General features: G+C 42.3%; 1 protein-coding gene across 1 annotated transcript in view; it reads right to left on the bottom strand.

The window, feature by feature from the left end:
- Positions 1 to 273: 273 nt before the first annotated feature.
- The window catches only part of SLC5A11 (solute carrier family 5 member 11), a 61,618-nt gene continuing 43,757 nt past the window's right edge, over positions 274 to 18,134 (bottom strand). Inside the window, exons 14-15 of the mRNA XM_063932426.1 lie at positions 2,228 to 2,369; positions 274 to 909 (exon numbers count right to left, since the gene is read on the bottom strand). Of these exons, the coding sequence (XP_063788496.1) occupies positions 698 to 909; positions 2,228 to 2,369 (354 nt within the window). The 3' untranslated portion in view covers positions 274 to 697. The remainder of the gene's footprint in view (positions 910 to 2,227; positions 2,370 to 18,134) is intronic.

Here is an 18,134-nt window from a genome sequence, read left to right as displayed (position 1 = left end):
GTCTGTCAGGTAAATATTAGGGTTTTTTTGCCTTCACATTGCAGTACGTTTTTATACACCTGAATACAGAGCACAAGTCACTTTAAGAAATTGCATATTGCACTAGGAGGCGCTTTTCTTCTTTTTATTTTATATATATATATATATATATATATATATATACACACACACAGACATATATATACAGTATATAGATATATGCTTTTTTTTACAATAAGCAATAAAATAGACATTGAGTTTTGAGATTTTAATTTAATACTTTATACTGTATTTCGAATCTCCAAATAAGGGAAATGCCATTTTCATAAATTGGTGACGAATACAGCAGATGTGGACTTATAGTAACCGGGTGTTTTAGTTAAAGCAATCTGATAACACACTGTAGATGTACAGTACACGTGTTAGATAAAGTAACGTGTACACAATGTTAGATAAATCACAAGGGGCCATGCCATATCACCAGCCTTATACTCCCAGGGGATCTTCATGTCTGCGTATGGCCCTTACAGAGAACATCATTTAGTTACTTTACATTTGACCCAACTTTCTGTAACAGAGGAAGGTTGTCTGAACACATTGCTCAGCAGGACAACTTTAATCTTTTGTCCAAAATAAGGTAATTTAAGCGATGTAAGAGTCATGGGGTCCCCCGTCCAGCAAGTACATGTGCCATAAGGAAATATAGCGTGATTTAAGCCTAGCCAAAGTAACCCCATAGGAAAATGCCTACACTTGTGCACAGGATGAGGTTGATGTTCAGGATGTGTGACACTACAGGGCGCTCATACAGCAGAATATCAGGTGACTGTAGTGGGACAGGGCATTGTTCCTCTTCCCCTTCGCTTCTCTTTTCCATCCCACATAACCAGAGTATGGCCTTCTTCAGTCGGACAGTACAGGACACTTCATCTGTAAGAGAGTCATTAGTAAATATGTAGCACAGAACGTTGGTCTAGAGGAACACAACGATTAGCTGTTGCATGTAAGGTTTCCTGAACGCCAAGTTTCTTTACTTTGTTACATTTGACATATCTAAACATCTTCACTAAATACTGTATCTACATCCTGCCATGAGAGCTGAGTATCGGTTCATCTTAACTAAGGATGAGCGGGTTCGGTTCCCCGGGAACCCACCCAAACAACGTAGTTATGTAACCATGGTTCCATTTCTCACCCAGACCTTGAAGTGGGCAATGTGTGCAGCTTCATAGAGTATCGTCAGGGCCAAACTAAATCTTTACTTCTGGCTTTGTGAATAGGTCTTTGTGTAGGAATATTTTGCCATGGATGAATATTTGCCATCCCCCGTTATGATGGCTTGTGATAATGAATCAGATATAAAGTGTTCTGTGATAGTATGGGGTTTCAATGTAAAGCTAGACAGTGTCTAGCTAGAAAGTCGACAGGTCGATATGCATTAGGTCGACAGGGTCAAAACGTCAATAGTGCTTAAGGTCGACACATATGGTTGATACAAGTTTTTTGGGGGGGTTTCCCATATTTTTAAACTTTTGCTTGATTTACCATCCACATGGACTATGATTGGGAATAGTAACATGTGCCGAGCACAGCAGTAGCGGATCGAGAACCCCTTGCCTGAAGCATGGCGAGTGAAGCCAGCCCGAGGGCGGGATATACGTTTGCAATAGTTGTGGTCAAATATCTAGAAAATAACACCCAAAAACTTTTAAAAATCGTGTCGACATTTTTGGTTAACCTTTTGACCCTGTCGCACTTTTGTACCTGTAAACCTTTTCTACGGTCTACCTTTTCCATGTCGACCTGTTGACCCTGTCAACCTTTTAACCCTGTCAACCTCATGCAAGTTGACCATATGGGGTCGATCTAATTACTGTAGATCCTCTATACCACACCCAATGGTATGCATAAAGGCTGGTGATGGCAAAACACCCCAAGGTTTGCTATTAAAATTATATTGCCCTTTTAAATTTTACATTTCGGACTTAAACATGCAAGGAAGCGCTGGCTTTTATGAGCCGCTGCTTAGTAAATAAACCCCGGTGACACCAACTTTGTGTGTCAGGTTCTGAGCCGCTCACGCACATTGGAGTTTGTACACCAGTACCTAAAAAATGGGAATGTGAGTGGGCACTATGGGAAAACACATAGCCTGTGTCAAGTCAATCGATTCAACATATGTTTCATTGTATATGTTAGTAGGGATATACTTATTCGTTATTTATATTTTAGGCCATAAATAACATACCTATTGAACTGCTGCCCGTTCCATCCGAGGGATCAGTCGTGGCAAAAGTGCTGTTTTGCTTCTCATTAGTAATATTACTTGTCGTTGCCACAGGGCCTCCATCTCCTTTATCCCAACGTGTGAACCAGGTAAGGCGGCTAACCTTAGAGGAAAAGGACAGGAGACATCATTCCTTCTAGCTCCATTCCTTCCTGAAGATCCATTCATGGTTGACTCAACCGTGCTAAGTGCTGGTCCCATCACTGCCATACTGCAGCAATTGGCTGACAATGGTATCCAGTGGCTCATTATGGGGCATTTGGATAATATTGATGGAAGCTGATGGGCACTACTGACTGGGTTATAGTTGCCGGCTTTCTCTGTCTCCTCCCCGAGAAGCCCAGAGACAAAATGCTGCTGGTCACTTCAGTGGGCGGAGCTGAATGGTCATGTAATTAGGCCCCACCCACACAACGACAAAGCACTGTGATTGGCAGGTCCACCGGGGAGGGAGAAGTGGGATTAAAATTAAGTGATTTGTGTCATTAAGCCCTTCCCTTCGATACGGCACCACAATTCCAGTAATTTACTCCCATTGTGTCCACTTCACAAGGAAGCAAGTGGGATGTGGGTGTACCCAAAAATTGGGAGTCTCCCATAGTCAAGCATGGGCTGTGTGTAAATAAATCATTCCATCTCAGTCCCCAATCTAGCAGACGCTATTTAGCTCAAGGTAGATTGGAATAAATCCAAACGTTTGGAATTAAGGCAGAGATTTCTCAAAGCTTGGAGAGAGATAAAATACAAACCAATCTGCTTCTGTAATTTTACTAGCTGTGTTAGGACAGTTAGGAGCTGATTGGTTAGTACTTGATCTCTCTTCAATGTAATGCTTTGATAAATACATTACGTTTGGCCACCTATGCTTGTGGGATTAGATGCCGTTTCCATCATGTGGTTATCTTTTCTGATAAATTTTAATACAATATAAAAGTTATTGTACAGCCCACATTCTCTGTTCAGCACCCCCTGTCTTTAGTTTGGACCAGATAAGTATAGCGGTCCAGCAGAAACAAGCTGGCAAAACAATGGATTTAAAAAAACAATGAATTAAAATAAATCAAATCTGCTGCTGCTGTGCCTCACTAAGGGGTCTATTTACTAAACCTTGGATGGAGATAAAGTGGACGGAGATAAAGTACCAGCCAAACTGTCATTTTTCAAACCCAGCCTGTGACATGGCAGTTAGGAGCTGATTGGCTGGTACTTTATCTCTCTCCACTTTATCCCCATTCAAGGCTTAGTAAATAGACCCATAAATCTAACAATTTAAGTTCCTGTAGTACATAAGTAAACTACCTGAAGACAGTTTGGTTAAGAGAGTGTTAAAATGATTTTACATTCCATCATAGTATGGGGGGAACTTTTTGTTGAGTGCATGACAGTGAGTTTTCAAATAGAATAAACTTTATTTTGGTTTAAAAACCATATTACCTTTCATATTTCAAAATCTTCAAATTAAACGAAGGTACTAGTTTATAAAGTAGGGAAGGACCATAGAGCAGATATAGATGGGGAGGGAATTTGTAGCGTCCACATACAGGAAAAGTCTTCTATAATATTATATTATTAATTATACGAGAATGCTATAAAATGGGGTTAGGGTGACGTGACTGACAAGGCGATAGAGAACTCTATCATAGTAAGAGGAAGACACATGAAAATGAGAAAACAAATGATGCACAATCAAACATTTGCCCAAAAAGTGGAATTTACTGAAATAGAAAGAACTGGATTTTTGTACTTCCGGGAAATCGTTTTTCTCACAGACCACAGGGAATCTGGATCACCAAGGGGTACAGAGTGTGGGGACAGGAGCTTGATCACCTTAAATGTATCTGCAATTTGCGCAAGTCCCTTTATATCCTATTGTCTGCCTGAGAAGTTCAATTTTGTCTAACAAAGCATCAAAGGACAGGACAGGAGTACAGAATAAGAGGTAAAGGAGAAAGCAAAGTTCTTGAACAGGAACAGTTCCAGATTTAAAGAAACTGAATAAGATATGAGACACGAAGGAAGAAATGTAACAGGAAAGCGTCCAGTGTTCCCCAATGGAATGGGAGAAAGGATTTAGCGCACGTACAACAATCTTATTTTCTCTAACATCCATTGTGGATGTCCTAAAGCCATCCTCATGGGCGAGAATGATCAGGACTTGTGGTATGCAAAAATGGTATCTTTGGATGCAAAATCTGTAAAGTTTTATGAATATGTGCAGTGAAGACCAGGAAACATTCTCAGCTGAGCTGTCCAGGATATGCCAACCCTTTCTCATGGAATACTCCTTTATATTCTCCGGTACGGGCAATCCTGCACAAAGGTAAGCCTGGCATATTACTGATGTGTTCTACCTTCCAATGGTCCATTTGAAAGGTGATGCGTCTCCCTTATGTCATGTGAATTGGGTATAGAACTTAGCCAGGGTATGTTCAGGAGAGACTCCTGTGGGAGAGGGACAAATATATGGCAGCGTAAAAGAAGCAACAGATGTATGTAGCACTGAGGGCAGACTGAGAAATAGTGACTAATGCTACACAGAAACAGGCATATAAGAGACTGATTGAGCAAATTATTATGAACACCCAGCAATTTTATGCAAAGTAGCTATTCAGCAGCTAATGCCGAGCTATGAGAGTTTGAGTTGATCATTAGATAGTCCAGGTAAGAAAGAGCCTTCACCCCCAGATCTGGGAATGATAGGTGTAACTACAGTGGCACGATCTTTGTGAACCCTACATTGTGGCTAGGCCAAAGTGCAGGACTTGAAACCGAATATGATGGAACTAAAAGGCAAACCTTATGAGGCACTGGTGTTCCTGCCAGATTGTAATATATAAGTACGCATTGTCGAAGTAGAAAATATTATAGCCACATGTATCACATGCAAACACCATTCAGAGTGGCCTCTGTGCGGTTGCGTACCAGCCATGCGTGCGCAAACCTGGATGCTGCATACATTGGCTCGTGAAGCTCTGCGTATTAGCAAGTGGTATGAGTAAATACGGTAACATACGCATTCGCACAAAAAAGCCACAAAAGCCATATTCAATATTTTATCCATATAGTGTATAACTCGCACACAGTCTGTACATTCATCAATAGCAAGTTACAGTGCACACACAAATTTAATCAAACCACTCATACGCATAGAAAGGTGATTCTTCCAGAAACTCAATCACAAACAGTGCCTTGAATGTATCAGACTGTCTTGTTTACGCAAAGCTTTGTAATCATGGAACATGGACCCTGGTCTATGAAGAAGGTAAATACCTTTGGTTGCCCCATTGTTTTAAAGTGTACATTGAGACAACAGATACTGGACTGTCAATGTTTTACTATAAGCCAGGACAAACAAGAAGACAATTACCTACACAAAACACAAGCCTTGCTTGTACAATAACTTTCAAAATCACTTAATACTGTAGCTGACAAATTACATACCAGACATTTAGATATCAGAGGTATAACATTAATAGTCTAAACTCATGGAAATATATATATATATTTCATAACAAATTGTAATAGCAGGAATGTATGTATGTGTATATATATATATATATATATATATATATATATGTGTGTGTGTGTGTATGTATGTATGTATGTATATATATATGTATATCTCAAGGATGGAAATGGATGAACATATCATGTGTGGGATCATATTGTTCAGGGTCACATAAACAGTAATCCGGTGGGTATGAGGATATTGTCGCATATTGCAGCAATAAGTTATTAGTAATACCGGATTTATGAATGATTAATGTGGTGGGTTTAACTGGTCTTGGGGCAGGAACTCAGATGTAAACAACAGTAATCACTTCTCAAGACTTAGCCATCGCCCACCGCTTGAGCTGACCAATGATCCCCAGTGCACAGGATATGTCCCACCCCCGGACCAATGGAAGAGCATACATTTTCTATTGTTTCATTCTTTGGAATACTGTATAAAAGCCAAGCCTTCTGGCCGGTCAGTCACATTCTCTGAAGGTCATCTACCCAGATTGACTGAGGACCAGGACCGGGTTGGGCAGGTGAAACAAACGTATGTATCCATTGATTGTAGCCTCTTCTCTTATATGATTGTAATTATTATTGTAACCCCCTTTTTTAGTAAATAACTGTTGGTGGGTCGGATCCCAACATTTTAAATACAATTGGTGTCGTGTTCCTTTCCTGTGAGGGGTTATAAAGTGTATTCCGCCTCACGTGTAGCTACTCCGTGCTTACAGCGTGACGGCGTGCTTACGCAACATGTACGCATCTGTTAGGGGTTTCACACACACACGCTTAGTGGTCGCAGCGGCATGAACAGATATATATTTAAGGTATTGCTTTTCTTCCTATAAGTTAATCAGCTTTAACAATTGGGGGCTCCTCCGGTTCATCACACACTCACAGACTTGCAGGCCATAACAGACTTTGATCTATCAGCAAAGGGTGGAGACGCATGTTAACCTTTGCATTGTGCTAAAACCAGTTTGTGCTGTTAGATCACGTCTGTTCTGTCTAGTCTTAGAGGTGCTGTTGTTGTAATCCGAAGGACACAGGAAAAAAAACATGTAAAATTTGTGTGTACATTTTTGGCGCGAAAAGCGTACACAAAGCGTACTGATACTTTGCATACTCTCTCACATATTGGCCCTTATTCCGAGTTGTTTGCTCGTTATTTTTCTTCGCATCGGTACGATTTTCCGCTAACTGCGCATGCGCAATGTTCGCACTATGGCTGCGTCAAGTAAATTTGCTAAGAAATTTGGTATTTTACTCACGGCATTACGAGGTTTTTTCTTCGTTCTGGTGATCGGAGTGTGATTGACAGGAAGTGGGTGTTTCTGGGCGGAAACTGACCGTTTTATGGGTGTGTGTGAAAAAACGCTGCCGTTTCTGGGAAAAACGCGGGAGTGGCTGGAGAAACGGGGGAGTGTCTGGGCGAATGCTGGGTGTGTTTGTGACGTCAAACCAGGAACGAAACTGACTGAACTGATCGCAGTGGCAGAGTAAGTGTCGAGCTACTCAGAAACTGCTAAGAAATTTCTATTCGCAATTTTGAGAATCTTTCGTTCGCAATTCTGCTAAGCTAAGATTCACTCCCAGTAGGTGGCGGCTTAGCGTGTGCAATGCTGCTAAAAGCAGATTGCGAGCGAACAACTCGGAATGAGGGCCTCTGTTGCCATAAGTTAACAGTCATTTTAGATCTGTGTGAAATCGGATACATTTGTTTGCTATGTATATATTTGAAATAGTGTATTAAGGGTGTAATTGTAAAACACAAAACGCAGTTTCCGGTCTAAAACATTTTAGGTTTACACTCAAAAGAGGATCACCTTTGGGGGTGACTTCCGGCAAGCGTACGGAACGAGTGTGTTGTGTTAGTGAGCGATAGTAGTTTTATTGCTCACATTTATCGAGATTGTGTGGTTTAAGTGAATTGCGAACGCACGTTTGTACACGTGGTATGGAACGTGAGGACAGCATAAGGAAGCGTGCACGTGGCGCAGGATCGCACACGTGGCATAGAGGCACGCACAGTCACGTGTTTACGCAAGGTTGCGTAGAGTTGCGGGCGCAAGATATAACTACACGATAGCTGTTCAATTTAAGGTGGGATTACATTTAATACTGTAGCACATAACTATCTGATTTCAAAAGCAGGTTACCTTGATATTTTGTTTAAACTGTACTAACTCTGGGGTAAAGTAGCCAACCAAAGGGAGTGATATTTTTCTGTACAGAAAAAGAATAAACACTGTGTAATTGAGTGAGTGAAAGTAGGAGTTAACGGTTGTCGAACCCCGGAAGTCGGGATCCTGTGGTGACACTGACTAAGCAGAGGCTCGGTGGCGTGAGGCGGCTGACTTACGTTAATACAAATAGAGAAATACGCAAATTGTGAGGAAATTTGCAGAGGAGCGTGATATAGAATTGTGCATTGTGAAGTTTAGAATTGTGAATTGAAGTAAAGGTTTTGTGTTACGCTCCGGCTGAGGAGCGCAGCTTGTGGATTCGACTCCAGTGGTCGTAGGGCGGATAGGTAACAAGTACCTATACGCTGTGCGATTGGACCGCGCATTTGGGTGTGCGATACGTGGTGCAACTTGATACCCCTTTGCGAGCTTTTGCGTAAACCGTGGTATCATTAGCGCCGTGTAGAGCATACGCAAGCGTAATTTGTGTATAGCAAAAAGGGAAGTTTTCGCTGGTCTCTCTCAGGAAAATCTTCAACGGTAGATATTCACTGGAAAAGGTAAGTTAATCCTAAAACTTCCAGTGAATAGAAACCAGTTAGGGTCCTCACTGGGTATGCGGTGTTCACTATTGGAGTGAGTCATGGTGCATCAGCGGAGTAGGAGTAAGTGGAAAACGCTCGGAAGACTTTCACCGCCACCTTGATTGTGCAGTTGGAGATTGCGTTAGCAAGCAAAAAGTCCGTGATGGGATCCAATTGCACAAGCGAGGGGCGTTCGGTAGCCAGGGTTCAGGCTGGAGAATTGCGGCCCAGGGGGTCAGCTCTGTTTATTGTGTATGGGAAGTATGGTCCACATACGGAGGCTTTCTGCAATGAATGGGCACATATGACTGCTGAAGATAGGGCATCATTCCCTAGGGTGAGCAGCTTTGAATCAGAGGTACTGCAGAATGTAGGTATTAGAATATGTCTGATCGAATCTAGAAAACAGAGGATCAGACATAACGACTGTTTAAACATATGGAAACAAGAGGGGGAGGTGCAAAGGGAACTGGCTCGCACAGCCAGTTCCAAACCTGACAGGAATGTGAATACAAGCACCCCATTACCGACACATGTCGAAGGGGAGAAAATGGCTACATTCAATGGTGCATTGGCAAATGATGGGGATAGTCATGTAGAATGCATTAACCCTAACCCATGTATATTGTACCCTGTCTTAAGTTCTCTCCAAGGTCATAGGTCAGAGGAAAATGAGGGATCCACCCTACTCTCAGCCCTCATCCAGGCTGTCACCTTGAAGGAAACTGAGGTGAGCTCGGCCCAACTAATAAGAGCAGTGACGGTGTCTCCTACTGAAAGGACTGGTGAGATCACAGCCACCGGTAAGTGTGAGACTGTTCATTACACAGAGACAATAACACCTCACAGTGAGCAAACTAGGGATGGAAGGGTTGGGTTACATCCTGTCTTGGAAATAGTAACTCCCAATAGGAGGACTGATAGTCAGGGAGTAACCCTCAAAAGGTATAATGCAATGTATTGCCCGTGGACCAGATCAGAAATGCAGTTAATCATTTCAGAATTCCCTGATCCCTGAAAGCATTTAGCTAGATGTCAGAAGTATATTAAGGATCTGGGTAATGCCCATGAACCTACAAACCAAGATTGGCGGAAACTCTTGAAAGCGTGCCTACCCCCTAATATTGACACCCACAAATTTATCATGGAGTGTAAAATAGAGTCAGACGATCTTCTGACTGACGAATCCAATCAGGAGAACGTGGAACGAATTAACATACAACTAGGATTGTATTTCCCCATTGTCATCCAGTGGAATAAAATTTTCTCCATAAAACAGAGAGAAAATGAACTGACATCTGAATATTTCCATAGAGCACTGCAGGAAATGGTTAGATACACTGGGGTATCGGACATAAGAAACAATGCGAATTACAAGGAGATGGCTGTCTCTGTGCTAATGGACGGGCTCAAAAAGGCATTGAAAGTCAGGATACAGAATTATTTGCCTTATTGGAGAGAGGTCACAATAGATACTCTCAGGGAGTCTGCTAGTGAGCAGGAAAGGAATATATCAACGATGGCAAGTATGCAGGCTCTTACAGGGAAGTCCCACCAGCTTAAACCACTGACCCCTGATGGTAAGATACGGTCTACAAAATGTTATCTTTGCAAAAGGGAAGGGCATTTTGCAAGGGATTGTAGGAGTAATAGGACACATAGTAAATATAGACCCCCTAGACCAGAACACGAGCTACATTATTAAACACATAGACGGGACCAAGGGACACATAGTAAGGATTCAAAAGCCATATAGAAGACACAAATTCGGCTAATGGGAAGAACGAGATAAATACAACGTTACCCTTTCACAAAACTTGCTGGGGTTAAGATGGGGCCTCTATGATGCTAAACCTTTATTTCTTTCCTTATCAGAGGTGACCCCTGACTAACGTAACAGAAACTTTGTTAAATATGATATACATATAGTGTGCTCCCGCTCAGGAAGCACAAAGTATGTTAGACACCCAGGAAGCATAAAGTATGTTAGACACCCACAAAGACTAAAGTTGCATTTCACTGTTCTAAATTCACGCCCGTCACAGGTAGAGGAAATTGTCTCGCAAGAATATCGGGTTCCCTATGAATTTAGGATGGACAGGACACTGGATTGATGGCTCGGATAGTCCCAGTAGTGATACAACAAACACAGATTTTTAAGGGGAGTAGACCAAGTAGAGAGTCATTCCCCGTAGTGCCCAATCCAGTTGTCATTTTTATAAAATTCTCTTTACCTCTGAAAACTTATCTAATATCAACCCATATGTGTTTTTTATCCAAAGTCTCTTTTTCACCGCTTGCGTTCACCTACAGGAGGGTACAATACATGGACTCGATTATAAGTCATACACCACATACCTTATCAGAGATTCAGAGTGCTGCCTGAATCCAGTATATCTCACCAGCATATTGGCACCAGTATTACTGCAGTGTGCCTTGTCATGCACAAACGGTGGAGAATGGGAATACTGGTGAAGGGAGATTGTGTACGGACACTGATAGGCATGATGGTGTGACAGCCTGCTGGTGAACACAAACCCGACAATTTCTTTTTTTTTTATCATCATTCTCTTCCCTTCTCTCATACAGAGATGATTTTACTTCACACAACTGATAACATGCAATAGTTAATTGAAATGCAAAATTTGTGTTCCCTACAGGAAAAGGCAGTCTGGAAGGCGAAGGGATATGGTCAGGAGTCCTCATGACTTTGGACAGATGGACACGGTAAGCCAGTGGCCCCCAGAACATATCTACCAAGTCTAGCTGAGGCGGCACACAGTCTGACTCATCTGGGTAAGGAAGGTATGTGCAAACTGGTAAGAGCCTACTGGAGTGCACCAGGGTTCTCTTCTCATGCAGATAAGAAAGCAATGACATGTCTTACTAGCTTGAGGAAGAATATTGGTAAGGCAATACCAACAGAGTTATCCCATATCCCTCCTACAGACGGACCTATTCAGGTAATACAAATCGACTTCATACAGTTACCACCCTGTAGGAATTTGAAATATGTGTTAGTTTGTACCGATGTCTTTTCAAACTGGGTAGAAGCATTCCTCACTGCCACAAATACTGCTGTGTTCACTGCAAAGTAAATCGTGCAGGAATTTGTGTGCAGATATGGTATCCCTAGAATGATTGAAAGTGATAGGGGTACCCATTTTACAGGTGAAGTTTTTCAGGTCATGTGCAAACTGATGGGTATTAATAGCAAGCTGCATACTCCATACCGGCCACAGGCAAGTGCGAAGGTGGAGAGAATGAACAGCACTATTAAGAATAAGCTGAGCAAAGTGATGGCTGAAACTGAATTGTTGTGGCCAGAGGCCTTACCATTAGTGTTGTACAGCATCAGAACCACTCCCAGGTCACCGCTTAACTTATCACCCAACTTATCACCCTTCGAAGTTCTTTTTGGTCGACAACCTCATGTAATGATAAACCCCCAGGATGATTTGAAGTGCAATAACGAAATAACTGTGCAATATTTGGTTAGCATGAGCCAGCAATTGAGAAATCAGCAAAGGAATCTAAAACTGTCGATTCCTGACCTACCAAGCAGCAATTGTCATGACATTGAGCCTGGGGATTATGTGATGATTCTAAATTTTTTACGCTCAGGTTGCCTCGTAGACAGGTGGGAAGGACCCAGTGGCGTAAGTTCGTCCCAGTTGCCCGTAGGCAAGATAAATATTGGTGCCCCCCTATTTCCTATATTAAGATAAATGTGTGTGTGTGTGTGTGTGTGTGTGTGTGTGTGTGTGTGTGTGTGTGTGTGTGTGTGTATATTGGTGCCCCCCTATTTCCTATATTAAGATAAGTGTGTGTGTGTGTGTGTGTGTGTGTGTGTGTGTGTGTGTGTGTGTGTGTGTGTGTGTGTGTGTGTGTGTGGAGTGTTCTATAAAAAATGTATACACTGTATTTATACATTTAATTGTCTTTTATTTGAAATCACACATTTCTTAGCAGTCATACCCAAAATGTGTATATTCAGTATAATAAAGAGGGTGTGATTTGTAAGGTGCAGGGACCAGTGAGGAAGTCGGCCAATGAAAAGACAGCGGCAGCTATCAAATCAATTAACTTAATTCAATGGTGTCACAGAATGGGAGGAGAGGTGCCCCCTTCAGAGCAGGAGCCCGGCGGCAGATGACTCCATTGCCTCCCAGAGTTCTGCCTCTGGAAGGACTGTATCAAGTTTTGTTGACCAGCACGACAGCGCTAAAGGTTGCCGAGAGAGAAAGACTTGGGTCCACTCGTCCCACTGCAAGAAGGTTGCTGACCTGGAGAAAACTCGTGACAAAGAGCAAGGTGAAGAGAACCTCGTATCACTAGAGAATTTGTTCCGGGAAAGCTGAGAGGCAGGACTGTTGAACGGAACCTGAGCGCGGAGAACAACAAAAATCAAGGACGGTTGTCATACCATTTTTCTTTTTTCACCCCCCCCCACCACTGCATTTTTCTTTTTATTTCCCTTGTTATTTTTTCTTTTTGTTCCTTAACGAAATGGATCTACCTCAAGAGACTGTTTCGGGTTTTTCTGGTGATTCTGTTTTTGATCAGGACAATCTGTTTTTGTGAGGGTCCCAGAGATGTTGAGCAAGGATCTGGAATGGGTTCTGATGGCGAGTACGGATTTGTAGGATCTCAGGAGCAGCACATTACTCTAGTAAAGGCTGGTATCAGTAAGCGATCTGGTAGTCACGGAGCTCGGAGGCACTGTGAAGCATTATTGTCTGATGAATATTGTATATGTAGAAATTGCGAAAACATAGTCGAAGATGGGTGCATCCAGAGATGTCAGTCAAACAGTAATATTGACATTGGCCAACATCCTTTGAGTGATTACCACTCATTAGTGGGTATGGTCTTATACCAAACTGAATGCTGGGTGTGCTCACAGATACCTCAAGGACAGAGTAAGTCGGGATTAGTGCCATATCCGTTAACGATAGATGAGGTACTCGAATTATGGGGTGGGAGACCGGTGGACAAGAAATTCAATATATCTAGGCCCCCTAGCTTGAAGCTCCACCAGTACCATGTAGATAGGTCATTATTATGTTTTAATGTGTCCAATTTCCAGAAACCAGGAAATTGGGAGGTGACATGGAATAACCTGACAATGACCTTTTCACACAGAGCTGATAATATTCCCATCAACTCTGAACTTGTACGTTAGATAGCCACAAGTGGGAGGTATTTTCGGTACAGGTATACACGTGGGATTAAAACCATGTGGGCTGGAAAGGTATTGCAGGGGTATTGTGCCCACATCATCCAGCCCAAAACTTGTACTGAGCAAATGAGAGAACTAGGGATTGGTTTCTTTATAAGGAAGATATGTGATATAGTGTTGTAACATTTTGTCCCTTATGTTCTCCCAGATGATGCATATTTCATATGTGGGAGGAAAGCGTACAAGTGGCTTACTCCGAGCTCTAAAGGGTTGTGCTATATTGGGAGAGTACTACCAGAGGTCATGACCATAACGCACGATAAAATGAAAGACATTCACCGCAACGCTGAGACTCCTTATACTCATACCCATTATGAACACATCATCAAGAGACACCTCATAGATAGGACAGAGCACGCAGCCTCCGATTTGATCCATGAATCCACCGGGATTCAGTTCCTTCTCGCATTAGACATCACCCGTACTGCCAGAGGAACTATAAACTATAGGTATATCCATGCGCTAGAAAACTTGATAGATAATATCACTAAGATGTATGATGACACCTACAGGTATACGGGCAGGGAGTTACAAGCCTACAAGAAGGAGCTGATCCAGCACAGGATGGTCCTTAATTATGTTACGGCTGTGACAGGTGGGTACTGTGCCACTCTGGCAACTCAATATGGTGTGAAGTGCTGTACGTATATACGAAAAGCACTGACAACCTCACGGAGATCATCGATCAAAAGATGGACGAGATCTTGCAGTTAAAGTGGGAGTTCCGGAGGAAACACAACCTTACCTTGACGGCTGTGGGTAATGAACTGACCGGCTGGGTATCATGGTTGAACCCACGCAAATAGTTCTCAGGGTTAGGAGAGTGGGCGCAAAGTATAATTATGACTGTAGGAAAATTTCTTCTTTGTATTCTGGGTGTCATCATAATTATTGGTTTGATATTCAGGTGTGTTAGAATTCTGACGCGGCGCAAGCACAGCACAAATTTAATGAGTCTAAGGAGCGAGGGCATTGTCACAGCAGCGGATTTGATTTATGACCCATCTGTAGAAACAGTGTTATGATAAGGATTGCAAATGAATTTCATGGCCTGTTTCTTTCACCATTTTCTCTCTGTTTCCCCCTCTTCCCAGAAACATCCAACCGGAAAAGACGTCAACCATACCCAAACTTTATGTGAATGTATATTTTATGTGTCTTACCTTCATATCTGCAACCCTCAGTTATTGGCACACATAGTTGATAAACGTTATCTACATATAGTAGCACACACATACGTTTCCCCGCCATGTATCATCAGATAAATGTGCTCCCCATTTGTTGGTATAAGAAGCCGGAAAGGTGAGGGCTACCAGCCTTGCCTAGAAAGAGCTTGGTAGTGTTTGTTTGCCCATTTACAGACCCTTAATACGGGATAAGAAGGAATTAATGTATACTTCGCAATACCTCAAAGCTTACTTAGAACATATACGGCACGATGATACATGCCCCTCAGACATTGATTCATACATACATGCTTTTTCCTATCCCACTAGGCTACACGTTTCCTACCTACAACTCCCTCCCGGTCATCCAAACTTTGTATATATTGTATAGATAATATTTTCAGTTTTATTAGTTAAGTGTGGCAGTTATTGTTGACTGCCAAAGGGTGGACTGTCGAAGTCGAAAATATTATAGCCACATGTATCACGTGCAAACACCATTCAGAGTGGCCTCTGTGCGGTTGCGTACCAGCCGTGCGTGCGCAAACCCGGATGCTGCGTACATTGGCTTGTGAAGCCCTGCGTATTAGCACGTGGTATGAGTAAATACGGTAACATACGCATTCGCACAGAAAAGCCACAAAAGCCATATTCAATATTTTATCCATATAGTGCATAACTCACACACAGTCTGTACATTCATCAATAGCAAGTTACTGTGCACACACAAATTTAATCAAACCACTCACACGCATAGAAAGGTGATTCTTCCAGAAACTCAATCACAAACAGTGCCTTGAATGTATCAGACTGTCTTGTTTATGCAAAGCTTTGTAATCATGGAACATGTACCCTGGTCTATGAAGAAGGTAAATACCTTTGGTTGCCCCCATTGTTTTAAAGTGTACATTGAGACAACAGATACTGGACTGTCATTGTTTTACTATAAGCCAGGCAAACAAGAAGACAATTACCTACACAAAACACAAACCTTGCTTGTACAATAACTTGCAAAATTACTAAATACTGTAGCTGACAAATTACATACCAGACATTTAGATATCAGAGGTATAACATTAATAGTCTAAACTCATGGAAATATATATATATTTCAGAACAAATTGTAATAGCAGGAATGTATGTATGTGTGTGTGTATATATATATATATATATATATATATGTATATATGTATGTATGTGTATGTATATATATATATATATATGTATATCTCAAGGATGGAAATGGATGAACATATCATGTGTGGGATCATATTGTTCAGGGTCACATAAGCAGTAATCCGGTGGGTATGAGGATATTGTCGCATATTGCAGCAATAAGTTATTAGTAATACCGGATTTATGTATGATTAATGTGGTGGGTTTAACTGGTCTTGGGGCGGGAACTCAGATGTAAACAACAGTAATCACATCTCACGACTTAGCCATCGCCCACCGCTTGAGCTGACCAATAATCCCCAGTGCACAGGATATGTCCCACCCCCGGACCAATGGAAGAAGAGCATACAGTTTCTATTGTTTCATTCTTTGGAATATTGTACAAAAGCCAAGCCTCCTGGCCAGTCAGTCACATTCTCTGAAGGTCATCTACCCAGACTGAGTCAGGACCGGGACCGTGTGGCGCAGTCGAAACAAACGTATGTATCCATTAATTGTAGCCTCTTCTCTTATATGATTGTAATTATTGTTGTAACCCCCTTTTTTAGTAAATAACTGTTGGTGGGTCGGATCCCAACATTTTAAATACAATTGGTGTTGTTTTCCTTTTCTGCTAGGGGTTATAAAGTGTATTCCGCCTCACGTGTAGCTACTCCGTGCTTACAGTGTGACGGTGTGCTTACGCAACGTGTATGCATCTGTTAGGGGTTTAGTGGTCGCAGCGGCCTGAACAGATATTATATTTAAGGTATTGCTTTTCTTCCTATAAGTTAATCAGCTTTAACAGCATCCTTGTTGTCCATGGAAACCAATCCCTATTGATGAGTGCCTTTAAGAACTCCATATTGAACGTGTCCACGCCCAAGAGAATAGCAAGTTTAGAATAGGTTGAAAGGGAACTTTCAGGTCTTTACACCAGAAAGAGATTTAAGTAGAAATGCAAACCTTTCTGCTGTTTCAGGACTGGATTAACTACTTGTACAACAAGAAGGTGGCAAATAGCAAAATATTTGTCTCCAGGAATATCAACTGTGAAAAAATGCCTGGACTTACAATGTCTCTAGCCCAGGAATCTGTGGTGGAATTGGATCACTGGCCTTGGAGGAGTACATGAGTGGGCAGGCTGTGGGACAACTGTCAGATGTCCTGGGAGTTGGTCACCTTGCTGTCCAAGCCTGCTTATCTTATGAAGCTGTCAGGGAGGAAAGACCTTTTTGCCCTTGTGGCCTGGCAAATAATCTCATCCAGTTCAGGACTGAACAGGACATCCAAAGAGTATTATAGGGACTCCAGTGTCTTCTTGGATCCAACTCCCAAGTACAAAGCCAGAGTGGATGGTGTGCCAAGACTGCTGATGATGGAATCCTGGATAGGCCTCACCAATAATGCTTGTACATCCGATTTGGGTCTATTACAATCCAGCCCCACAGCTAGTTGTACCAACCACCGCTCCTCATCCTTATTGACCACATCCAAAGTTTAACTGGGTCTAAAGCACTCCCCAGCAACAGTGTAAAGCGCCTTAAGGGTGGCCTCCACTTTCCTATCCATGCTATCCCATACAGTAGCAGTGTCCAGTATCAGAATGGCTTTGGTCTTAGAGAGGCAAGCTATTGGGGCATTCAGTTTAGGTGAGGCTTCCCATTTCTCCAAAACCTCACTATGGAAATGATAGAGGTACTGTAGGCTCTGCGATACCTGACATCTTCGATCAGGCTTAGTCCACATATCAGTGTCACACTCCGGACTTTTAAAAGTACTTTCTTACCTATGCAATGTCTGTTCTGGTTGGCGCAAAGGTCCGTGCGCGCTGTATCCACACATCGCTCCCAAAGGTCCACCAGCGCTGATCCAGCATGAAGTCTCCTGCAGCGGCTGCTGCTTCTGTGCATAGCACTTCACAGAGCTGTCTTCCATTGTTTCAGTGTTTATTTCTCATTGTGCTAACTTCCTGGTGTTTGGACCTAGTCAGAGTTTCCCTCCAAATTCAGACATGGGCGCTGTCATCTTGGA

This window comes from Pseudophryne corroboree, chromosome 7 (genome assembly GCF_028390025.1).
Source record: "Pseudophryne corroboree isolate aPseCor3 chromosome 7, aPseCor3.hap2, whole genome shotgun sequence".
Taxonomy (NCBI): domain Eukaryota; kingdom Metazoa; phylum Chordata; class Amphibia; order Anura; family Myobatrachidae; genus Pseudophryne; species Pseudophryne corroboree.
Note: the sequence above shows the minus strand (reverse complement) of the source record. Positions and strands in the feature narration are given on the sequence as shown.